Source organism: Poecilia reticulata, chromosome 22, assembly GCF_904066995.2.
Source record: "Poecilia reticulata chromosome 22, P_reticulata-male-v2, whole genome shotgun sequence".
Taxonomy (NCBI): Eukaryota; Metazoa; Chordata; class Actinopteri; order Cyprinodontiformes; family Poeciliidae; genus Poecilia; species Poecilia reticulata.
In genome coordinates, this window is record NC_088851.1 from 6,422,592 (window position 1) to 6,449,467 (window position 26,876).

Below are 26,876 nucleotides of genomic sequence, written 5' to 3' on the forward strand. Positions count from 1 at the left end.
AAGCCTCCATTAAGAGAAATAAGCTTATTAGGAACCTTAGTAATATGAAAATGAAATTTGATATTGTTGATTTACAGAAAAAGGATTCATGAGGCAGAGGATATCAGGCTATATTTGATTCTTTGATGTATTTGATTTTTTGAAAGAGGAAGTTGTATTTACAGAATGTAGCTTTTTCTGTCATGTGGTCCACACTCCTTACCAGTTGGTGGCGGTAATGCTCACCTAATGTTTGCCAACCGCCAGTAAATTTCAAGAAGAAGATGATAATGATGGCGCATGGTTTGCTCCGTTAATTGTTCGAGTGGGGACAAGCTTTCTCAGAGGGAGCGGCGGTGGAGATCGAAGAGACGGAAGGAAACCTGGCTACGGGCGGAACGCGGCTAACTGGCAATTGCTAAATTAAACCAGAGGTGGTTTTGGCATAATCCGGGTTGTGAGTGGATCAGATGGCAAGTAGTAGTGGGGGAATTTTGGAGGACGAGACTATGGATACAGGGTGGTGTATGGTAGAAAGTAGAAAAGGAGGAGGGGGAAAAGATAAGACAAGAAAGGAAATAAGCACTGGGAAAAGATCTTTTGAAGATGAGGAAGAAGCAGCTACCTAGATAAGGAAGAAAGTAATGATGGAAGAGTTTAAAGTAATACTAAAATTTAAAACTGGACAGGATATGTTTGGAGTAAGCCCTATTAGTTTGTCGAATGGACTTAAGAGAGCTATTGGAGAAGTTGAACTAGCTAAAGTCCTAAGAGATGGAAACCTGCTCATCATTTGTAAAAATGCTGAACAAAAGAATAAAGCTCTAAAACTTCAAATGGTGTGTAAAAAGGAAGTGATTGAAAGGAAGATTGTTGGAGAAGAGAAAGGAGTTAGAGGAGTTATATCAGGAATTCCTATAGGAGAGAATTTGGAGGAGCTGAAGAAGATAATTAGAGGGGAAGTAACAAACATCAAACGCCTACAGGCTTTTAGGAATGGAGAGAAAACGGACAGTACATCTGTACTATTGGTCTTCAAAGATGGAGTCCTGCCTGATAAGGTAATGGTTGGATACTTGAGTTTTAATGTAAGGCAGTATATTCCACCACCGCTCAGGTGCTTTAAATGCCAAAGATTTGGACATATTGCAGATGTGTGTAAAGGGAAGCAGATGTGTGGGAGGTGTGGAGGAGAACATCCATATGGTGAGTGTGGAAATAATCCTATCAAATGTTGCAATTGTGGAGGAAATCACACTGCAGCATTTGCAGGATGCATGATAAGAAAAGAGGCTGCTGAAATTCAAAAAGTAAAAACTGAAAATAGAGTTACTTATGCTGAGGCAGTGAAACAGGTGAAGAATAATGATAGTGCTCCAAAAATTAACTATGAGAGAAAGACAGTGGCAGACAACAACCAGGGTAACGTTACGTTAGAAAAATTGATACCCTTCCTGGCATACATCATTAATTGCTCAGAACAGGCAAAAAATAAAACAGAAAAAATAAAAATTATAGTGAAAGCAGCTGCAAAGTTTTTCAAGGGTAAAGATTTGTCTTGGGAAAGAATTCATGATGAACTGCGACAGGGTGAAGGAGCATCTGAACTGGAGGCGTCTCAAACCATTACATAATTATAATTTTACAGTGGAACGCTCGCAGTTTAATATCAAACGGTCAAGAATTTAAAGGCTTCATAAATAATCTAAATCCAAAACCAGATATAATATGCATTCAAGAAACATGGCTCAAACCATCATTACAGTTTAATATTCAGGGTTATTCAGTTTCACGTAAAGACAGAGCAAACGGGAGTGGAGGAGGATGTGCTATATTTGTAAAAACCGACATAAAATTTATTCAGCTACAAGTAGTATCTGACTTAGAAATTATAGCCATTGAAGTTTGGACAAATACTGAGAATACTAAAATAAAAATTTTTTATAATCCTTGTAAACAGTTAGAAAAATGTAAACTTGAATCAATCTTAGGAAATTGGAGAGGGAAAATAGTTTGGTGTGGGGATTTTAATGCACATAGCACGTTATGGGGAGATCAGGATGATTATAATGGAGGAGTTGTAGAAGAGTTTGATTGAAGAAAAGGAGTTGGTCGTTTTAAATAATGGTGAAGGCACTCGGGTTGATTTTATGAGGGGTAAAGAATCTGCTATTGATCTGACCTTGGTCTCTCAATCTATTGCTGGTTTATGCAGATGGAAAGTATTTAAAGAACACACAATAGGGAGTGATCACTATCCAATTTTTGTTAATATAGGTATAAATCCAAAGCAAGATCAGACAAAACTTGAGGGGAGATGGAAATTTGAGAAGGCAGATTGGGGTAAATTTGAAATATTGAGCGAGGCTAACTTGGAAAATGTAGATATGAATAGACCAATAAATGAGTTGAATTTAGAAATTAGCAAATGTATAATTAATTCAGCCAAATTGTGTATTCCCAGAAGTTCCCTGGTGGACACCAGAATTCTCAATAGCAATTAAACAAAGAAATAAGGCTTTTAAGACACTTAAGAAAGTAATTTGCTTCCAACATCTAATAAGTTATAAAAAGAAACAGGCTGAAGTCAGAAAAATTATAAGAAATGCTAAAAGAGATTATTGGAGGAAATACTGTGAATCCTTGGGGAAAATCACTGCATTAGACAGGGTTTGGAATAGTATTAAAAAAATGTCTGGAAATTCCAAAGAGTTTGTTTTTCCAACAATAAAAGATAATGGAAATATTATTATAGATAATAAAATGAAGGCTGAGGTAGTAGCGAAAGTTTTTGCAAAAGTACATAGTACAGAGAATCTAGATACTAAAGAGAGGCTAGGACGTGAAACAACTAAACAGCGAAATATTGATTTAATTCATAATGATGAAGAGTATGATGATTTTATTAATATGAAATTTTCCTTGTTTGAATTAAATAGAGCACTGAGGCATTCTAATAAATCAACGCATGGTAATGATCAAATTACGTATAATATGTTAAATAAACTTAGTGGTGTGGGTAAAGAAATAATTCTAAAGTTTTATAATAGTTTGGAAGGAAGGTATATTGCCTGATAAATGGAAAGAAGCCATCATAATCCCTATTTGTAAACCTGGGAAAGATCCAAATTTGGCTGAAAGTTATAGACCAATAGCCCTAACGTCATGTCTGGGTAAAGTTATGGAAAAAATGGTAAATAACAGATTTATCTATTTCGTTGAATCGAAGGAGAAGATAAAAGCTTACCAATTTGGTTTTAGGAAAGGCAGAAGCACAATTGATCCAGCATTATGTCTGGAACATGAAATTAGACGGGCCCAGATTAATAAAGAGAGTGTGATAGCAGTCTTTTTAGATGTGGAAAAGGCTTATGACATGCTATGGAAAGAAGGACTGCTGATTAAATTAAAACAAGTAGGCGTAAGGGGAAAAATATACAGGTGGATTAAAAATTTCTTTATTATTAGAATGGATTGAGGAAATAAAAAAAAGAGAGTGTTTAATTTGTTCAGACTCTAGCAGCACATTAATTAGTATCCAAAAGGTAAATTCAGAATCAAGGCAAGATATTATATTGGATATAATTAACTTAATCTCCAGGATCAAAAACCAGGGCACGCAGGTCAAATTAGTTTGGATTCCTGCCCACATTGGCGTGGTAGGAAACGAGTTGGCAGATAGTTTTGCTAAGAGTGCCTCAAGAAAGGAAATTGTTGATTTGAATATTAAGATAAGTAAAAATGAGATAAAGAATATTATAAAGGAATATGTCAAGAGAAAATGGCAAGAACAGTGGGACAGAGGAGAAAAAGGGAGGTTTTATTATAATATCCAAAAAAAAGTTGGGGAGTGTAGGAAAGATAACAGAAATAAAAATGAAGAAGATGTTATTTCTAGAATTAGGTTTGGACACACAGGATTAAATAATACCCTTAAGTTAATTAATAAACATAGCACAGGTTGTTGTCATTGTGGTGAATTAGAAACAGTACAACATATTTTCTTAGAATGCAACAAATATGTACGGGAAAGAGAGATTCTACTGAGAGAATTAAATAAAAATAAATTGAATATTAGAGAGTTTTTTCAGAGATCCTCAGGGGATATAGTTTTTGATAGTATTTTTAGTTTTCTTAGAAGGACGGGTCTTATGATCCATACTCCAACCTGGAAGGTGGCGGTAATGCACCTTAAAGTTGTTTGCCAACCGCCATAAAACCAAAAGAAGAAGAAGAAGAATTGTTCGAGTGTTTCTGTAAAAAAAAATCCATCTTAACTCCTGAAGAAACGTTCACAGAGTTTAAAGAAATCATCGTTAAGTCGGAGTTAGAGATGGACGATCAGCGCAGACTGCTGGATTTCTCCCGGACTCCCCGGATAATCTTACACCGAATAGGTAGGAAACACCAGCGTTTGGACGAAGGTTAAGGACTTAATATCTGAAGCTTTCTGTTCAAGAATCATTTTAGTAACTGTTCCCCTCCGGTATAAATAAAGACAGACATCACAATTATGCTGTAAATATGGCTCATGTATGTAGAGAGAAAATAGAGCCAGTAATTTTAGTTGTAAAAATTTTACGGCTATCCGTCCTTTATTAATTAAGAGAGTTACATTACAAAACGGGAAAAATCCAGTTGAATAGAGTTTCACCTTTCAGTACGACAACGATCCTAAAAATAAAGGCTGCAATGGGACCGCAGTGAAGTTAGTTTCAAGTTGGATATTCGATATTCGAGCTCCGGGGAGTAGCGGAGTTTAGCTAAAGGTTGATCCGATTTATGAACGCTAATGTCGGCAGGTGTTATGCCCCAGAAAAGCCCGCCTGCCCAAATTTGCATCCCCTGTCGCGGGAGCGCGCATCGCTCTAAGCTCTCGCATATTGACGAGGAAACGGATAAAAATATGACCGAAGAGGAAATTTTAAAGATAATTGTAACATTATCACGTTTCTCAACCGTGTAATCCCTAATACGGTGGGTTTTATTTCGTAAATTATTTGAAATAAATACTGTTTTTACACTTTTATTGACACATATGAGTCGAACTTTTTTTTCAGTCCGTGTCTGTTGTAAACGTTCTCCGCAAATGGTTTAAAATTCTCTGCTTTGTCTTTTGATACCATAATAGCTCAAAAGCATTACAACAGAGACACATTATGTAGAACATTTTATATCATGCTTCACTTCTAGTCTGTTAATGTAGGAGGGAATGCAACTTAATTTATGAGCCTGAAAATATTTGCATTCGTCTTGTTGATATGAAACTTATAGCATTAGCTCAGAGAACAAGTGTCATTACGTAGAAGAGATTAAATCATTTCAGCTCTTTATTTCCCCCAATTAGCACAGGGATGCATGTTTTGGCAATATAGATTTTGAGCCTGCCACAATATGCATCCCTTCTCTATTCCCCTCAAATATTATCGTATCGCTATAAAACATATACCAGAAGTAATTGGAACTACTCAGATTATGTAGAAAAAGCTATTTCACTATTAACTCTTGAATTCTTTAAATTAGCACAGGGATGCGTTTTTGGGCAAAATTTCCAGCCTGCCAAAATATGCATCCCTTATCTATTCCCCTCAAATATTATCCTATTGATTTAAAACTTATACCAGCAGTTCTTGGAGCTACTCTCATTATGTAGTCATTATGTAGAAATTGTTATTTTACTGTTAATTCTTTATTTCTCAAAGTTAGAACAGGGATGCATTTTTGGGCAATATGGATTTCCAGCCTGCCAAAATATGCATCCCCTCCCTATTCCCCTCAAATATTATCCAATTGATTTAAAACTTATAACAGCAGTTCTTGGAGCTACTCTCACTATGTAGAAAAAGTTATTTCACTCTTAAGTCTTTATTTCTCAAAGTTAGCACAGGGATGCATTTTTGGGCAATATGGATCCCAGTGCTAATTTGAAGAATTAAAGAGTTAAGAGTGAAATAACTTTTTCTACATAATGAGGGTAGCTCCAAGAACTGCTGTTATAAGTTTTAAATCAAATGGATAATATTTGAGGGGAATAGAAAGTGGATGCACATTTTGGCAGGCTGGAAATCCATTTGTTTTCCATTTTTAGCCATTTTCCATTTTTTAGGATTTTTTTTACTCAAAATTGAGGGTTTTTCTTCAATAACTTCCAGGTCATGTGACCTGTTGACTAAAAATCACTTTCAAATAATTATATTAGTCTCTATAGATGAGGCACAAACTTTTGTTTTCCATTTTTAGCCATTTTCCATATTTTAGGAATTTCTTTACTCAAAAATGAGGGTTTTTCTTCAATAGCTTCCAGGTCATGTGACCTGTTGACTCAAAATCACTTTCAAATAATTATACTAGTCTCTATAGATGAGGCACAAGCTTTTGTTTTCCATTTTTAAAATGCAGAATCCATAACATTAAGAATGAGGGAAAAATGGAACAGGAGATCAATAGACGGATTGGCGTAGCGTCTGCAGTAAAGTGGGCGCTGGAGCAGTCTGTCGTGGTGAACAGGCAGCTGGATCAAAAAGGAAGGTCTCTATTTGCCAGTCGATTTACGTCCCTACCTTCATCTATGGCATAGGTTTAAGGGTCTTGACTGAAAGAACAAAATTACAAACACAAGCGGCCAAAATTATTTTTTCCATACGTTTTCTGGGCTCTCCCTTAGTGATAGGATGAGAAGCTCGAGAAGCTCAGTCATCCAGGAGGGACTCAGAGTAGAGCCGCTGATTTTTCACTTTGAGAGGAGCCAGCTGAGGTGGGTCAGGCATCAGATTAGATTGCCTCCATGGCGCCTCCCTAGTCAGGTCTTTTGGGCACGTCCTACCAGGAGGAGGCCCACAGGAAGACCCAGGACACGCTGGATGGACTATGTCTCTCAGCTGGCCTGGAAACGCCTTGGGATTCCCCTGGAGGAGCTGGGGGGAGGGAAGTCTGGGCCTCTGCTGACCCCTAAACCCGACTGCGGACAAGAGGAAGATGATTGATTGATTGAATTTTCTTAATAGCTTATGGGTCATGTGACCAATTTACTCAAAATAAATGTAAAATTATTCTACTAGACTAGGTGGTGCACACTCATACCTATTCAATTTAACCCTTTTTCTTCCTTGTCAGTGGGTCACATGAAATGTAAGCTATTAAACACCAATCATATTTTTTTATTTAAATTATGGAAAAAAATTTAAAAATATCTAAAATGGGGAAATAAGGAGGGTGCCTCATCTCTATTGATTTATAAATGAATTTCAAAGTGGTTTTGAATCAATAGGACAAATGTCTTGGAAGCTAAACAAAAACATACAAAAGTTTGACAAATAAAATAGCTAAAAACTAAAGTATTAAAATGGAAAACAAATCACTGTGCCTCATCTATACAGACTGATACAACAATTTCACACAGATTTTGAATCAACAGGTCACATGACCTGGAAGCTATTGAAGAAAATTTTACTACAAATAAAAGTAATGAAAATAAATGATGGCTCCAAATTAAGTTGCATCTTGAAATAATAAAAACTTACTGGTAAATATTAACAACAATGGTGACTATTATTAATTTATAATAAATAAAAACATTTTAAATATATGTTCATTTGAGAATTCTCCAAATGTCAATTGGATTTGTTCGACTGATCTGTCTCTGTTTACGCTCTTGAATTTTTAGGTGTGGGGTTTTTTCTTTTTTTCGTTTCTGTCGTAAACGATAAACGATTTCTCACATTTACTTCAGTAAAGTTAACTGTTTCTCTTTTCCTCTGTTTTCTTGTCCAGATTGCCTGCAGTGTAATGTTTATAACCAGGAGAGGAGATCCACTCTGGACCAGGAGGAGTTAAAACCTCTGCAAGTGAAACAAGAACAGGAAGAACCAGAAGATCATCAGATAAAAGAAGAACAAGAGGATCTAAAACACCAGCAGATAAAAGTGGAAGAGAAAGAAGTTGACTGCAGTCATGGTAAAGAACAGATTGAATTAAAACAGGAGGCTGATACCTGCATAGTAGTTCCTGTTTATGAGGAAACAAACCAAACTGAATCACAAGGGTGTAACTTTGTGTTGCAAGTTGGTGGGGATGAGAAAGAACTGAGGGGGAAGGGGTGGGGAAGGGGTTTGTGGCTGACTGATGCACACAGTTAGTGGAAGGTCTTGTCTTTTTTTACTGCTAAGAATAATGATAAAATTAGGATACATGTCCTGATCAGGCCTGTCAGACTAATAGTAACTTTCAAAAATAACCTTTTAGCAGCTATTAAGCATACTGCGAAATATAAACATGTTAAAAAGGAAGTAATCTCATTAATCTATATAATATATTTCACTCAGTGATGGAATTACAAAGAAACTTTTCAATCATATTCTAATTCACGGAATGAGTGTGTATTTGCTGAATATATTTGCTTTAATATAGTAAATAATAAAGAGGTGGAAAAAACTTATTTAGGTCTGGTTGGGGCAGTTTGTGAGTCAAGTGACCATAAATATTGATGGATTCTATAAAATGTGGCTTAAAGCTGAGATGATGTTTGGATATGTAAAAATATTTATTCTCTCTGCTTGTAAATCTACACATAGTTTGGTTTCCTTCAGTTCTGTAAAGACACAAGAGAGAACAACGTGAATTTCTCTTTTATATTGGCCAATAATTTAATTATGATGCAATTTGTCCAGTGGAAAAATGTAGAAAAACGGGTGGTTATATTACTTTTTACCTCAGTCTGTCAGCTTAATGTCACACGCAGAGTAGTTGCCATGGCAACCAATAAATAGCCCCAGGAGCGCAGAGCAAAGATTACGCTCAAGTGCATCAGGAACTAAAAAAAAACACAAATACATTTTCCAAACAAAAATCTACGTGAAAGCGGCAAACAGAACAAGCAGATTTATGTTTTTGAATTTTAATTTTGCGATCATTACAAAGGAACGCTCATGGTGGTTGATTGGCTAACTTAAACACCTGCTCTCCTGATCATTTGTCAGGAAATGTAGGTCGCCTTATTTCTGTGTAATTGAACCAAATTCCTCCAAACTGCACAGCAAGAGTTCATGTTAAGGTGATAAAAGTTAAGCTAGCAAGTTAACCTACTCTCCACTTTCTTTATATATATATTTTAATTCAAGCTTTTTACTGACCTGTGAAATGCGATCGTCTTGGATCTTGTTATTTTGCTATCATATTGTTGACAATATCAAAACTATTCGTCCCTTTTTCAGATTCTTTGCTTGATTCTATCATTTCCCCACCACAGTAAGTCTCGTGATGTCCAATCCACTAGATCAATGAGCGGACTTGCCATTTACATTTTACAAAGAACTTACGTTTTACAAAGCATTAACCGGAATTAATACATGAATGCTCATACTATGAGCATTCATGTATTACATAGTCCTCATGTATTACCATGAGCACTAGGCTCATCGTGCTCATAGTGACAACACGTATAGCTAGTAGATACGTTTCTGTGTGTGATGAACAAAGGTGTCAAATTCTGTTGCTAACATGAACACAAAAGCTATAAATGTCTGGGAAGGTGAGAGTTCATCTATTAAACTGACTGAAGATGCGTGCATAAAGGAAAGCTGAGAAATTGTTGTATTTGTTAAATGTGATCATTTAGATCTTGACATTTAGATACTTAGAGATCTGAAACATTTTTATTGAGAGATGCTTTGTTTTTTTTTCTGGCATATTCATCCATTCATTTTACGCTGCTTATCCGGGGTCGGGTCACAGGGGCAGCAGCTTCAGAAGGGAAGTCCAGACTTCCCTCTCCCTGGCCACTTCTTCCAGCTCTGCCGGGAGGATCTCAAAGCGTTCCCAGGCCACCCGAGAGACGTAGTCCCTCCAGCGTGTTCTGGGTCCTCCCCGGAGCCTCCTCCCGGTGGGACGTGCCTGGAACAGCTCACCAGGGAGGCGCCCAGGAGGCATCCTGACCAGATGCCCGAGCTACCCCAATTTGTTCCTCTCGACATGGAGGAGTAGCGGCTCTACTCTGAGTCCCTCTCGGATGACTGAGCTTCTCACCTTATTTCTAAGGGAGAACCAAGCCACCCTGCGGAGGAAACCTATTTCAGCCGCTTGTATCCGGGATGTCGTTCTTTCTGTCATGACCCAACGCTCATGGCCATAAATGAGGGTGATAAAAAACCTCTCCTTGGGTTGCCACCTTATCGTGGTGGAGGGGTTTGAGTGTCCCAATGATCCTAAGAGCTATGCTGTCTGGGGCTTAATGCCCCTGGTCGGTTTACCCTTGGCAGACAGGTCCTAGGTGAGGGACCAGACAAAGCGCAGCCCGAAGACCCCGATGATGAGTTAACATTGGACTTGGTTTTCCCTCGCCCGGACGCGAGTCACTGGGGCCCCACTCTGGAGCCAGGCCTGGAGGTGTCTAGCATTACTGACCTGCTTCCCTCTCCCTCGCTATTCTTTTCTTAGTTAAAACTTTTCAGACCTTGTTATCTAGTCTCAGTGTAGACAGTTCATAGCAAAACACTGCATCGTTCTTATTTCATATATGAGCTTACTTTAAGTCTAGCAAGGAAACGGGTGTGGCAACATGCATGGTAACATCATGCTGCAAGGAGTCTATAGTTTCAAATAACATTTGAAGCTCACTTAAGAATATCGTAATGTATATCGTGTTTAGCAAAAATATATTGAGATATTAGACTGTCTTCATATCACCCAGCCCTACCTGTAATAATACAATTTAGTGCTAAATATTAACAATAATCCCTACTATTAATTTTGTAATAAATAAAATATATACTTTTAAATCAATTAATTTAAGAATTCTCCAAATGTCAGCTGAATATGTCGACTGATCTGTCTCTCTGTCTACGCTCTTGAATTTTCAATTGTTAAACGATTAAGGTTTTTTCCCATTTACCTCAGTAAAGTTAACAATTTCTCTTTTCCTCTGTTTTCTTGTTAAGATTTCCTGCAGTGTAAAGTTTATAACCAGGAGAGGAGATCCACTCTGGACCAGGTTGAGTTAAAACCTCTGCAAGTGAAACAAGAACAGGAAGAACCAGAAGTTCATCAGATAAAAGTGGAAGAGAAAGAAGTTTACTGCAGTCGGGGTGAAGAACAGATTGAGTTAAAACAGGAAACTGATACCTGCATGGTGGTTCCTGTTGATGAACAAACAAACCAAACTGAATCAGAACCAAACAGGAACCAAGACATCTTCCAGGAAGTTGCTGAAGCTGAGAACCAAAATCAGGAAAGAAGAAAACCTTTCTCATGTGTGACCTGTGGAAAATGTTATAGTCTAAAACATAATTTAACTCAGCACATGAGGATTCACACTGGTGAAAAGCCGTTTACATGTGTGAACTGTGGAAAAAGTTTTTATCGAAAACAGCATTTAACTATGCACACGATGATTCACACTGGTGAAAAGCCGTTTTCATGTGTGAACTGTGGAAAAAGTTTTAATCGAAAAGAGTATTTAACTCAGCACATGAGGATTCACACTGGTGAAAAGCCGTTTTCATGTGTGACCTGTGGAAGACGTTTTGGTCAAAAACTTATTCTAACTAAGCACATGATGATTCACACTGGTGAAAAGCCATTTTCATGTGTGACTTGTGGAAAAAGTTTTAGTCACAAAGTTAGTTTAACTGAGCACATGAGGATTCACACTGGTGAAAAGCCATTTTTATGTGGGAACTGTGGAAAAGGTTTTAGCCGAAAACAGCCTTTAACTCAGCACATGATAACTCACACTGGTGAAAAGCCATTTTCATGTGTGACTTGTGGAAAAAGTTTTAGTCAAAAACTTTTTCTAACTCAGCACATGATAATTCACACTGGTGAAAAGCCATTTTCATGTGTGACTTGTGGAAAAAGTTTTAGTCGAAAACATATTCTAACTAAGCACATGATGATTCACACTGGTGAAAAGCCATTTTTATGTGCGACTTGTGGAAAAGGTTTTATTCAAAAACAGAATTTAACTAGTCACTTGAGGATTCACACTGGTGAAAAGCTGTTTTCATGAAAAGCTGTTTTCATGTGTGAACTGTGGAAAATGTTTTCATCAAAAACAGCATTTAATTTGGCACATGAGGATTCACACTCGTGAAAAGCTGTAGAACTACTTTCCATACATGTTGAGGTTCTTTCTAAAAGTCATTTAGATGAAAACTGATTGGCTTTCATGTCTATAACGTGGGAAAATTGTTTAATTTTCAAATCTGTTAAATATGATCATTTGAATTTTGACTTTTGGATACTTGGAGATGTACAACATGAACTTGATGTATTTATTTGTATTATGTATGGAGATAATGAGTGGGGTGAAAGATTTACTTTAATACATTTTTATTCAAAAATAAAATGTGCTGTTGTGTACTATTTCTAGATTTTCATTAATTGTTTTGCACTTTGAAATTTACTGTATTAAAAAATCTTTAGCTCTGTCTTTAAAGCAAAACTAGGCTGAAAGTGATGCTGTTATTTGTTTGAAATTATATTAACCAGTCTATATAAAATATTTTTTAAATAAATTAACATGCCCTTTTACTTAGAAATGCAATATACTATATGAACACATTTTCCTTCATTGTTTGTTCTTGATTGTATAAAGTAGTTGTGATTATCGTTTCCAGTAATTTTGTGTGTTGCTTGTCTTTGTATAATTTTTCTTTTTTCTGCTTGCCTCTGCTTGTTGATTAACACGGCTTAACCCATTAAATACGGGCGGTTTAGTTTTTAGGTAAAAATAAATAAATCTAATGTCAGCTTAAATTCCTTGATTACAACGTTGCGGTATGTTAGCATGACATTAACTCAAGCCATTGAATAAGTTAAGCTTAGCTTTTTTGTCCAAATTAAACAAAAGCTACCTTAAATAGTACATCATGTTGGCTAACAGGAAATTAAGTAAGGTAACTATTTGTAACTATTTTGTAGTTACAAATAGTTGTAAACTGGTCTCTGTCAGACTACATGAGGGCATCCATCGCTACTTTTAGTAGTTTGTGTGCTAATGGGCGAATGACTAAAGTACAGGCCATTTTATATAGAGAATACTCTGCAATACCTTCAGCAGCCCATTTGTTTACAAAGAAATATTTTGTGGAAATTTTTCAGTTTTGACACGTTTAACTGCTGGATTTGCACTATAGAGGGTTCTGGTGCTGGTTTTTACAGTGCTGTAAAAACCAGCACACCTCCATACAGATTTCCATACAGGTTTCCTCAAAGAGACATATAAACACCCTTATGACTTTAGTCAAAGCCCTGTTTGACAAGGACTCCAACCTCTAGGACTTCAGTTAAACGCTGTTTAACTGGGACTCTAACCCTCTGGGACTTTAGCAAAAACGCCGTTTGACAATGTCTCCAACCTCTAGGTTTTTAGTTGAAACACCATCAACTGGGAGCTGTAGGACTTTAGTTAAACATTGTATAACAGGGACTCTAAACCCTGTACGACTTTAGTTAAAAACCCCGTTTGACAAGGACTCCACCCTCTAGGTTTTTAGTTGAAACTAATGTTGTAATACCTCTGACTTTAACTCTGTGTCTCAGGAGATGCAGCAGGGCCTCTGGGTTCAGCAATAAACATTCTTTTTGCAGGTGGCCCTCCCATACTCACCACACCATTTTTGTGTTCGTGCATGTCGGGGGCAGTAGTGAGGGGGGGAAAGCCCCTGTCTACTAGTCATTGAAAAGGGGCAATAGTGAAAAGAGTCAACTAGGGGACTCGTGCGCTCTTTACATTCAATACAAGAATAAGTGAAGGCGCACTGGTTTTGTCTCTGCTCATTTCTTCTCTTGTAATTGTCCCTTTTATAAGGTAAGAAATTAGATTAATCTTTGGAGAATGATATGGATGAAAGCTAGCCCTGTGTGTGCGAGTTTGTATGTATTTAGTTTGTTTTACGTCGTGTATTAGTTATCTTGCTTTAATGTGATGTGCGAAGAGTGTTTGGCTAGCTACTGTGAGATTATTTATTTTTCCTTTTCAATTAATATGGTTTCATGTGAAATTGGTTGTTTGCTGGGAATGTTCCGTGGATGACTGGGGGCGCTGTGTCTTTGGGAGAATATGTTTCTTTCTTCTTCGAGGGTTTTGGCTTTCTCTTGGAGGGGAACTTCTAATGAGGGGCTGAGACGTTACACTGTTCGGTTACACGGTTGAATAAAAGTCTACACAGCCTATGGAGAGCCATTTCAGCCAAAATAAATAAATAAATGGGTGAAATAAATAAAAAATGAGTAAAATAAATCAAAAAATGAAGAAAATGAGTGAAATAAATAAATAATTTGTTAAATAAATAATTTAGCTTTTTCATTAACCCATTTTTTCATTTATTTATTTTTCATATTATCAATTTCTCAATTTCCCTTTTTTCATTAATCTATTTTTCATTAATCTATTTTTCATTTGTCCATTTTTCATTTATCCCTTTATCTATTTACCCATTTTTCATTAATCTATTTTTTAATTTAAACATTTTTTGATTTCCTTTTTCCTTTAACCCGATTTTCTATTTCCCAGTTTCATTAATCAATTTATCATATATCCCTTTTTTATTTACCCAATTTTCTTTTATCTATTTTTCATTCAACATTTGTTTGAAAAATCTTTACTTTTCCCATTTTCCAATTCCCCTTATTTATTTAGTATTTCCTTATTTTCTTATTTATCACATTCTATTTCCCCGCAAAACTTAGGGAAAAAATAAATGCAAATGAGGAGAGGCACGTCATCAGGCTACAACTTCCCCAATTGGTTGGTTAGCGTCACACCCATACTTTGCTTCAAGAAAGATGGCGACCTACTAACGGGTTATCAATAAGCTGAAGCTCATTAACTTCATTAGAAAATAGTGTTATTACTCCTGACTTTAGTTCTCGTGTGGCCGCTCAGACAGAACGTGTTTCAGTTGGCGGCTCTCATGGACTCAGAGCTTTTATAGTTTGAACGAAGCGGCCGCTGAAGTTGGCTTACGATTGAAGGTTCGGGACACCTTCGTAGCTACCAGCTGTGATCCAACTATAAGGAGCAACTTTACTGTACATCGTAAGTGAACTGCAATATCCAGAGGCAGCTCTACGGACCATCGGGCTGAAAGAATGAGAGTGGAGAGCCTTGGAGATCTGCATCGGAGGCCATCTTTCAGACATGCACCGCTGCTGTCCGTCCAGGATCCTCCGGTTGCCCAGACGTTGCACGGTAAGCTACTAACGCTGATGTTTGTTTTCCAACTACAGTCATATTTAATCAATAAATTCACAAGATGTGGCTTCAACCTAACTCCTGTCAGTCTGAAGCTTCTCATATTTAGGTCATCAAACCAAAGTTCAGATCTACCATAACTGGTTCCATCGCCACCAGGTCAAAAGTGCAGCTTTTTGGCGCAGCACATTTATTAATGTTTCCATCATGTATGTTTTCAGATGCAGACCATCCTGCAGGCCTCTGGTCTCAGTGTTTCCCTTCAGACTCCCAGTGGGCTCACAGCTTCAGGATGACCAGATACCTTCACCTTTCTGGAGCAGGAACACTCGGCCAAATGCACTGGTGACACATTCATTTAAAAAAATGTGTCTGTTCTTATACCATTGATATGCATTAACCATTTGTATTTTACCGTTTTGAATAAACAAACTGTTTGATTATTATGAAATCTGTGTTCCTTCTAATCTGTCAAGTTCTAATTTAATCAAATCTCATGTTTTCACGTCCCAGAGACAATAAAATGATCGTTTGTGGCTTAAAGTAAACGAAACAATCTTAATAGAACAAAGCTACAAAAATAGAATACAGATTGAAAGTTTTGGACCCGTTTTATTTTTTGGTTTCATTACACTGAAGATTCTTCAACATGAAGCTAAACATTGTCGTACCTTATATGTACGACAACATAGAAATGAACAAACATGACATATTGGGTTCTTAATAGCAACCCTAGCAGTTATTTTACACAGCTTGATTTATTGAATAATGATTGTGTTCATTTACAGACGCCTTCAATTGGAAATCTGCAATCTGAAGTGTCAGTGAAATAGTTTAACCAGTCAGTCCTCAGGTCGTCTGCCCTGCATGTTTCAGGCCTCAGTAAATGTCTGATGGATGAGCTAATGCTATCGTTTGTATCAGGGGCTCTGGAACAAACACTTTAAAATGTTAATGTCCTGTATAACAGAGTGATATAGACAAATGTTTTCATCTCACTGTGTCATTTCCACTCTATAGCTGAAGTTCATCACATTTCTGGATGTTCTGTGTTTCAGTTAAATTGAAGTTAGCAGGTTTTTAATCAGGGCCACAACACCCTGTGTGTGTTGGGCTTAAGAAAAGAGGCTGCTCTGTTGAGCACCAGCATTCATTTTTCCTCTGATGTTTGGGTGAACTCTTCTCTGTGGAGGTCGGCCGTCTCTCTGGTTCTTCCTGAAGGAGACCCATCAGGAGTTCTGGTGCTGCTCACAGTGCAGACGGTTCTCCTCACTGTCAGCCCTGGTCCCTCTCAGCCAGGATCTCCAGTCATTCTGTTCCTTCACCCTTGAATAAACATAACAGAATATGTTCTGGGTGTTATGATTCATTTGTTAATTGAAACAATGTTTAGTATCAAAATAAGATTAATTTATTTCCTTAACAGTTCCGTCTCCTATTCCCTCAGAACGGCAAAGTTTAGGAGCGACTAATTACATTTACTTAAATATAGTTGAGTAACTTTTTGAAACTCAAATGAACTTTTAGAAATACTCTTACTATGCTGAACTTTTTACTTTTACTCAAGTCATTTTATTATGAGGCATCACTATTATTTAAACTAATTTTTCATTTTGTCTTTAAAATACCAACATTTCCACTGAACTTAATATTTTGGGCCTTCTAATTGTGTAATTAGAAGGCCCCTCTAAGGAACAGTAACCACATGTTGAGGCACACGTTGACCAAAAACAGGGAAACTAAGGTGGGCAAGTTATACATACAAAGAAATACTTAAATTAATAGTCATATTTACTTTATATGCATGTGGGCCACACTTGGCACACCTCAGGGATGTAACCAAGAGAGGCAAAGATTGTAGCAGGAGTTCAGCTTTTATCCATTCTCCATTCTGTACCCTCACTAAAGGTCACTGTATTCCGGTTGTCTGTTTACAAAGGTAAAACAAGGCGATCGACTCGAAACCACTCCTACCTTTTTACTGTCTTTAATCAACCTGTTGGGCCATTAATTTGAACACGTTTTGTTGATTTTATCCTTAATAAGATGTATTGGATCAGAGGACGTGCTGGTCTCAACATCCTGGAGATGTTCAGTTTGTCACCTACTGCCGAGATCAACTCAAACCCTCCCACGATCGTAATTGAGCCCTATTGATTAAATATGACTGTAGTTGGAAAACAAACATCAGCGTTAGTAGCTTACCGTGCAACGTCTGGGCAACCGGAGGATCCTGGACGGACAGCAGCGGTGCATGTCTGAAAGATGGCCTCCGATGCAGATCTCCAAGGCTCTCCACTCTCATTCTTTCAGCCCGATGGTCCGTGGAGCTGCCTCTGGATATTGCAGTTCACTTACGATGTACAGTAAAGTTGCTCCTTATAGTTGGATCACAGCTGGTAGCTACGAAGGTGTCCCGAACCTTCAATCGTAAGCCAACTTCAGCGGCCGCTTCGTTCAAACTATAAAAGCTCTGAGTCCATGAGAGCCGCCAACTGAAACACGTTCTGTCTGAGCGGCCACACGAGAACTAAAGTCAGGAGTAATAACACGATTTTCTAATGAAGTTAATGAGCTTCAGCTTATTGATAACCCGTTAGTAGGTCGCCATCTTTCTTGAAGCAAAGTATGGGTGTGACGCTAACCAACCAATTGGGGAAGTTGTAGCCTGATGACGTGCCTCTCCTCATTTGCATTTATTTTTTCCCTAAGTTTTGCGGGGAAATAGAATGTGATAAATAAGAAAATAAGGAAATACTAAATAAATAAGGGGAATTGGAAAATGGGAAAAGTAAAGATTTTTCAAACAAATGTTGAATGAAAAATAGATAAAAGAAAATTGGGTAAATAAAAAAGGGATATATGATAAATTGATTAATGAAACTGGGAAATAGAAAATCGGGTTAAAGGAAAAAGGAAATCAAAAAATGTTTAAATTAAAAAATAGATTAATGAAAAATGGGTAAATAGATAAAGGGATAAATGAAAAATTGACAAATGAAAAATAGATTAATGAAAAATAGATTAATGAAAAAGAGAAATAGAGAAATTGATAATATGAAAAATAAATAAATGAAAAAATTGGGTTAGTAAAATAGGGAAATTGAAAAGAGGTTAATTGAAAAATAAATTAATGAAAAATGGGTAAATGGATAAAGGGATAAATAAAAAATAGATTAATGAAAAAGAGAAATTGGGAAATTGATAATATGAAAAATAAAGAAATGAAAAATGGGGTTAATGAAAAAGCTAAATTAAAAAATGGTTAAATGAAAAATAGATTAATGAAAAGTGGGTAAATGAAAAATAGATTAATGAAAAAAGGGAAATTGAGAAATTGATAATATGAAAAATAAATAAATGAAAAAATGGGTTAATGAAAAAGCTAAATTATTTATTTAACAAATTATTTATTTATTTCACTCATTTTCTTCATTTTTTGATTTATTTTACTCATTTTTTATTTATTTCACCCATTTATTTATTTATTTAATTTTGGCTGAAATGGCTCTCCATAACAGCCACGCTATTCCCTCTCAGTGTATGCTCTTTCTCTACCCACGACCTCCTATATTATGGTGACACTGATTTAGATCACTACGCAGTGTTACACTACTTAGCTGTTACTAACGGCAGTAAGCCTTTAGCGATATGTTGCGGAAAGTGTCTCCACTGTATGTGATGATTAGTTCAGTGAGTTGTGTGTATGCTGTGTGTGGGTGAATGAGATGTGTGGCAGTCGTCCTCCGGTCTAAAGGGGGCGCTGCGTACTAAAACCCTGCATTCTTGAGGAGCGAGGGAGAGATGGTCTATGTGGCGTAGTGAGTCTAGACGACAACCGGAGCAGCGGCTGTAAGAAAAGTCTGTGCAGCTTTCACCTGTTAGCTGGAGTTATTAAAAGTTAACCTCCAACCACCTCCGAGACACCGAGTGATTCATGTTCAAGGCACGTGAGGGAGATAACCCTGAAGTAGAGACTTCGGCCATGGAGGAAGATCTCCCCTGTGTCTTCAGACCACGGTCAGCAGGTTAACAGATATGTTCTGTTCGGCATCTAGCAGTTTGATTTGTGAGAACAATTGTGATTTTTATGAAGAAGTAGAAGTAATGTACTGTTCATTTTGATGTTTCTACTTTTTTCCTTATTAATGTACTTCTGACAGTAAGAACATTAATTCAGTGACATGTTTAAATATTGTTAAATAACTAATAATTGTATGAGAAGAGATTTCTGTGTTCTGCTCTTTACATTCAATACAAGAGTAAGTGAAGGCGCACTGATTTCGTCTCTGCTCATTTCTTCTCTTGCAATTGTCCCTTTTTCAAGGGTCAACATCTGCAGTTAAAGTGAAAGACAACCTGTAACATCACTCCCTTTCCAGAATTTGTCCTCACATCATTGTGGATGCTACTTTCGTTCAGTCTTCTTCCTGCTGTTGAATCAACACTGATCTCCCCACTGCTTCATGCTTTCTCCAAAATAATATAGATCACGCCTTAATGATCTTTTACTATTTTTGTTAACAATGGCAAAGAAAAAAAATCCTTATAGTGGGTCTTGATATAATGTTGTTTAACGAAGTAATATATTCATGCCTCAACATATCAATGACAGTTTAGTGACAGAGGTTCTACAACAAAAATAAAACTTGTCCTTAACACTAAATGTAGCAGGTATCTTTAGTTTTACATCTCTGAATATGATCTGTTGCTTTCAGTTTTTTAACAAACACGGAAGCTATCTTTATCCAATCAATTTTCACTTGTAAGATTTACAAGTCAATGGCATTATCTCCAGTTCATACTCCAGACCAGATGGTGGCGGTATTGCTTACTTTCATCAAAAAGAAACGCCTTAAATAGACGAAAAGCCTTGAATCCAGGTAAGATAACAGACGCTGTTCAAATTCGCCATTTTTACTCGCATAATATTGCCTTAAAAGTTGAGGGGGCCTTGATAATAGCTGTTGACGTCCTAGTTAGTACGAGTTAGATGACAACACAACTGGACAAGGAAATTAAATGTGGGTCACAAAAGGAGCCCGATGGGACGAAGGCTGCTATGTCTTCCTAGTTGGTGGTAAGTTTGCTTATTAATTATCTTTGTTTAATTATATACAGTGCAGTAAAGGCATTAACAAACTTAAGTTGGTTTCAGAAATAATTATCAATTTTATTATGACTTTTATGATTATTACTATAACAATCATTCAGCTTCATGTTGTAACTCCATGGAGGCTTTGTTTGTCGCAATTTATACTTTTTTCATAAAAACTCTACACTCTGCAGCCAGGCAAAAATGCATTCCTTCTCATTTACATACCGTAGAGAGGGGAACACACCTCCTTAGAAAAGGCTTGGAACCGGAACAGTTGCTCAGATCGCTGGGGTCCGCCCCATGGCAATCTCTGGGAACAGGTGCGTCCTCGAAATGCGTCCCCGTATTTTTGTCTTTGTCTCAGGTAATTGATGTCTTGGTTTGTGGTTTCTGATGATTATGATGAGCTATGTGATTTTATGCATTTGATTGGTTGAATAAATTCTGAATGATTGTATATTGAACAGTGATTGTTGTGTTGACCTTGAGGTTCTGCTTTTACACACGACATCATGGACCCGGGAGAAGGCAACGAGCAGGAAGTTTTAACATTTATTTCTCACAACAACACCCAGAAATGTTTTTCCACCCCAGGCATCCAGTCATCATTTCTGATTATGTCACATACATAGCGCATCCACAACATCTTAAAATTGTAAATCTTATTTTTTCTTTGCCCTTTTCTGTACTCTTTAAAATACAAATGCTTTCTCTGTTTAATTGCTCTGTTGTTCTTTTTTGTAGTTTTCTGTAAAGTGCAGTGAATGGGAATGTTCTGTTGTTGATCCTCACTGTTCTTAGGAAGAAGAAATGTTAGTTTGTCTGCAGTAATACTGGAATACTGTGACATTGTATTAAAACGATACTCTGTCCTTGGTGAAACATTTTTTACATTTCCTCTAAAGTGTACCTATTGTTTTATTGTGCTAATTTTCATTAGCATGTAAACTTTGAATGTACTGACAATTTGTACAATTCTGTTATAGCATATTGGCTCTTGAAAAAATGTGTGTAAGACTATTGAGACAGTGGAACATGTTATTTTGAGGTGTCGGAATTATCTGATTCAGAGAAATAAGCTTATTAGGAACCTTAGTAATATGAAAATGAAATTTGATATTGTTGATTTACAGAAAAAGGATTCGGGAAGTAGAGGATATCAGGCTATATTTGATTCTTTGATATATTTGATTTTTTGAAAGAGGAAGTTGTATTTATAGAATGTAGCTTTTTCTGTCATGTGGTTCACACTCCTATGGAGAGCCATTTCAGCCAAAATTAAATAAATGAATCAATGGGTGAAATAAATAAAAAATGAGTAAAATAAATCAAAAAATGAAGAAAATGAGTGAAATAAATAAATAATTTGTTAAATTTAGCTTTTTCATTAACCCATTTTTTCATTTATTTATTTTTCATATCAATTTCTCAATTTCCCTTTTTTCCTTAATCTATTTTTCATTTACCCACTTTTCATTAATCTATTTTTCATTTAGCCATTTTTTAATTTAGCTTTTTCATTAACCCCATTTTTCATTTCTTTATTTTTCATATCAATTTCCCAATTTCTCTTTTTCATTTATCTATTTTTTATTTATCCATTTACCCATTTTTCATTAATTTATTTTTCAATTAACCACTTTTCAATTTCCCTTTTATATTAACCCAATTTTTTCATTTATTTATTTTTCAGATTATCTATTTCTCTTTTTCATTTATCTATTTTTCATTAATCTATTTTTCATTTGTCCATTTTTCCTTTAGCCCTTTATCTATTTACCCATTTTTCATTAATCTATTTTGTAATTTAAACATTTTTTGATTTCCTTTTTCCTTTAACCCGATTTTCTATTTCCCAGTTTCATTAATCAATTTCTCATATATCCCTTTTTTATTTACCCAATTTTCTTTTATCTATTTTTCATTCAACATTTGTTTGAAAAATCTTTACTTTTCCCATTTTCCAATTTCCCTTATTCATTTAGTATTTTCTTATTTATCACATTCTATTTCCCCGCAAAACTTAGGAAAAAAAATAAATGGAAATGAGGAGAGGTACGTCATCAGGCTACAACTTCGCCAATTGGTTGGTTAGCGTCACACCCATACTTTGCTTCAAGAAAGATGGCGACCTACTAACGGGTTATCAATAAGCTGAAGCTCATTAACTTCATTAGAAAATAGTGTTATTACTCCTGACTTTAGTTTTCGTGTGGCCGCTCAGACAGAACGTGTTTCAGTTGGCGGCTCTCATGGACTCAAAGCTTCACCGTCGGGAGTTTTTATAGTTTGAACGAAGCGGCCGCTGAAGTTGGCTTACGATTGAAGGTTCGGGACACCTTCGTAGCTACCAGCTGTGATCCAACTATAAGGAGCAACTTTACTGTACATTGTAAGTGATCTGCAATATCTAGAAGCAGCTCTATGGAGCATCGGGCTGAAAGAATGAGAGTGGAGAGCCTTGGAGATCTGCATCGGAGGCCATCTTTCAGACATGCACCGTTGCTGTCCGTCCAGGATCCTCCGGTTGCCCAGACGTTACACGGTAAGCTACTAACGCTGATGTTTGTTTTCCAACTACAGTCATATTTAATCAATAGGGCTCAATTACGATCGTGGAAGGTTTTGAGTTGATCTCGGTAATAGGTGACAAACTGAACGCCTCCAGGATGTTGAGACCAGCACGTCCTCTGATCCAATACATCTTATTAAGGATAAAATCAACAAAACGTGTTCAAATTAATGGCCCAACAGGTTGATTAAAGACAGTAAAAAGGTAGGAGTGGTTTCGAGTCGATCGCCTTGTTTTACCTTTGTAAACAGACAACCTGAATACAGTGACCTTTAGTGAGGGTACAGAATGGAGAATGGATAAAAGCTGAACTCCTGCTACAATCTTTGCCTCTCTTGGTTACATCCCTGAGGTGTGCCAAGTGTGGCCCACATGCATATGCACCGTTGAAAATGAGAAGCTGACATTCACAAATGACATTGAAATAAATTCTAGTCCAACTTCTGGTTTGTTGCTATTCCTCTGGATCCTGTTGGAGGAAAAATATCCCAACTTCACAAGATGTGGCTTTACCCTAACTCCTGTCAGTCTGAAGCTTCTCATATTTAGGTCATCAAACCAAAGTTCAGATCTACCATAACTGGTTCCATCGCCACCAGGTCAAAAGTACAGCTTTTTGGCGCAGCACATTTATTAATGTTTCTATCATGTATGTTTTCAGATGCAGACCATCCTGCAGGCCTCTGGTCTCAGTGTTTCCCTTCAGACTCCCAGTGGGCTCACAGCTTCAGGATGACCAGATACCTTCACCTTTCTGGAGCAGGAACACTCGGCCAAATGCACTGGTGACACATTCATTTAAAAAAATGTGTCTGTTCTTATACCATTGATATGCATGAACCGTCTGTATTTTACCGTTTTGAATAAATAAACTGATTATTATGAAATCTGTGTTCCTTCTAATATGTGAAGTTCTAATTTAATCAAATCTCATGTTTTCACGTCCCAGAGACAATAAAATTATCGTTTGTTTGTGGCTTAAAATAAACGAAACAATCTTAATAGAACAAAGCTACAAAAATAGAATACAGATTGAAAGTTTTGGACCCATTTTATTTTTTGGTTTCATTACGCTGAAGATTCTTCAACATGAAGCTAAACGTTGTCGTACCTTGTATGTACGACAACGTAGAAATGAACAAACATGACATATTGGGTTCTTAATAGCAACCCTAGCAGTTATTTTACACAGCTTGGTTTATTGAATAATGATTGTGTTCATTTACGGACGCCTTCAATTGGAAATCTGCAATCTGAAGTGTCAGTGAAATAGTTTAACCAGTCAGTCCTCAGGTCGTCTGCCCTGCATGTTTCAGGCCTCAGTAAATGTCTGATGGATGAGCTAATGCTATCGTTTGTATCAGGGGCTCTGGAACAAGCACTTTAAAATGTTAATGTCCTGTATAACAGAGTGATATAGACACATGTTTTCATCTCACTGTCATTTCCACTCTATAGCTGAAGCTCATCACATTTCTGGATGTTCTGTGTTTCAGTTAAATTGAAGTTACCAGGTTTTTAATCAGGGCCACAACACCCTGTGTGTGTTGGGCTTAAGAAAAGAGGCTGCTCTGTTGAGCACCAGCATTAATATTTTCTCTGATGTTTGGGTGAACTCTTCTCTGTGGAGGTCGGCCGTCTCTCTGGTTCTTTCTGAAGGAGACCCATCAGGAGTTCTGGTGCTGCTCACAGTGCAGACGGTTCTCCTCACTGTCAGCCCTGGTCCCTCTCAGCCAGGATCTCCAGTCATTCTGTTCCTTCACCCTTGAATAAACATAACAGAATATGTTCTGGGTGTTATGATTCATTTGTTAATTGAAACAATGTTTAGTATCAAAATAAGATTAATTTATTTCCTTAACAGTTCCTTCTCCTGTTCCCTCAGAAGGGCAGAGTTTAGGAGTGACTAATTACATTTACTTAAATATAGTTGAGTAACGTTTTGAAACTCAAATGAACTTTTAGGAATACTCTTACTATGCTGAACTTTTTACTTTTACTCAAGTCATTTTATTATGAGGCATCACTATTATTTAAACAAATTTTTCATTTTGTCTTTAAAATACCAACATTTCCACTGAACTTAATATTTTGGGCCTTCTAATTGTGTAATTTTTTTAGATATGAAATAATTGATAACTTGATCAGTTACTCAGTACTGATCAACTTTTTACCAAATGCTTCTTTACTCTTGTTTAATTTCTTATTCAGCTACGATTTACTTTGAGTAAAAACATGTTGAAGTGCTACTGTTATTCCTAGAGTACAAATTGTGGGTCCTCTGTCCACCTCTAAGGAACAGTAACCAAATGTTGAGGCACATGTTGACCAAAAACAGGGAAACTAAGGTGGGCAAGTTATACATACAAAGAAATACTTAAATTAATAGTCATATTTACTTTATATGCATGTGGGCCACACTTGGCACACCTCAGGGATGTAACCAAGAGAGGCAAAGATTGTAGCAGGAGTTCAGCTTTTATCCATTCTCCATTCTGTATCCTCACTAAAGGTCACTGTATTCAGGTTGTCTGTTTACAAAGGTAAAACAAGGCGATCGACTCGAAACCACTCCTACCTTTTTACTGTCTTTAATCAACCTGTTGGGCCATTAATTTGAACACGTTTTGTTGATTTTATCCTTAATAAGATGTATTGGATCAGAGGACGTGCTGGTCTCAACATCCTGGAGGCGTTCAGTTTGTCACCTACTGCCGAGATCAACTCAAAACCTTCCACGATCGTAATTGAGCCCTATTGATTAAATATGACTGTAGTTGGAAAACAAACATCAGCGTTAGTAGCTTACCGTGTAACGTCTGGGCAACCGGAGGATCCTGGACGGACAGCAACGGTGCATGTCTGAAAGATGGCCTCCGATGCAGATCTCCAAGGCTCTCCACTCTCATTCTTTCAGCCCGATGCTCCGTAGAGCTGCCTCTGGATATTGCAATTCACTTACGATGTACAGTAAAGTTGCTCCTTATAGTTGGATCACAGCTGGTAGCTACGAAGGTGTCCCGAACCTTCAATCGTAAGCCAACTTCAGCGGCCGCTTCGTTCAAACTATAAAAACTCCCGACGGTGAAGCTCTGAGTCCATGAGAGCCGCCAACTGAAACACGTTCTGTCTGAGCGGCCACACGAAAACTAAAGTCAGGAGTAATAACACTATTTTCTAATGAAGTTAATGAGCTTCAGCTTATTGATAACCCGTTAGTAGGTCGCCATCTTTCTTGAAGCAAAGTATGGGTGTGACGCTAAACAACCAATTGGGGAAGTTGTAGCCTGATGACGTGCCTCTCCTCATTTGCATTTATTTTTTTCCTAAGTTTTGCGGGGAAATAGAATGTGATAAATAAGAAAATAAGGAAATACTAAATGAATAAGGGGAATTGGAAAATGGGAAAAGTAAAGATTTTTCAAACAAATGTTGAATGAAAAACAGCGAGGTTGCCGGATGATGAGGCTGGAGAGCCAGCTGTGAGATGAGACATACAGAAGTGAGCAACCCTGGCAGACTGGTGACGGCATTCTCCTGGAGGTGAGCTGGAAAAGATGATCCGGTCAGAGGAGTTCACGACGAGATCAGCAGGGGAGAGCTGACGAGAGTCAGTGGTGGGAAGAAAGGGATGGCGGATCGAAGAGATGCCAGGATGGGGGCAGCTGAAAGTCTGTACCAAGGCGGCCGTTTTTGCGGTTGGATTTTACGATGAAGAAGATTTCAGGAGGCAGAGTCAGGTGGTAACAGCAGTGGGTTTATTCTCCTCACAGCATCAATACACAGACAATCCTTCCACAGGTGAAAACTGAAGGCTTAAATAGTCTCAGCTGTGTTGGACTCAACCACTTCCACTTCACAGTGGGATCTCCCTTAACAAATCTCCACCTATTTAAATAAAATACACTTTAATAAATATAAACATTTAAATTTACTTTTTATAAATATTTCATATTTTATCCTACACCAAATGAAACACCACAAAAACCCATAAACGATTATCTCCCCACACTCCTCAATGGCCTCTCCCAGAACCT

General features: G+C 37.1%; 1 protein-coding gene and 2 long non-coding RNA genes across 3 annotated transcripts; 2 read left to right on the top strand and 1 right to left on the bottom strand.

Annotated features, from left to right (window-relative positions):
* Positions 1–238: 238 nt before the first annotated feature.
* Positions 239–12,593, top strand: LOC145549949 (uncharacterized). Its single transcript, XM_081602967.1, has 3 exons — positions 239–4,376; positions 7,750–7,932; positions 10,911–12,593. Exons 1-3 carry the CDS (start codon positions 4,313–4,315, stop codon positions 11,978–11,980), a joined length of 1,317 nt encoding a protein of 438 aa, XP_081459093.1. The 5' UTR covers positions 239–4,312; the 3' UTR covers positions 11,981–12,593.
* Positions 12,594–15,761: 3,168 nt separating this feature from the next.
* Positions 15,762–18,192, bottom strand: LOC145549953 (uncharacterized). Its single transcript, XR_014085746.1, has 2 exons — positions 17,375–18,192; positions 15,762–16,495 (listed from the first exon to the last, which is right to left on the bottom strand). It is a non-coding gene; the product is annotated as an uncharacterized LOC145549953 (long non-coding RNA).
* Positions 18,193–18,584: 392 nt separating this feature from the next.
* Positions 18,585–20,434, top strand: LOC145549956 (uncharacterized). The gene is made up of 2 exons (XR_014085754.1): positions 18,585–19,189; positions 19,497–20,434. It is a non-coding gene; the product is annotated as an uncharacterized LOC145549956 (long non-coding RNA).
* The last annotated feature ends 6,442 nt before the right edge of the window (positions 20,435–26,876 follow it).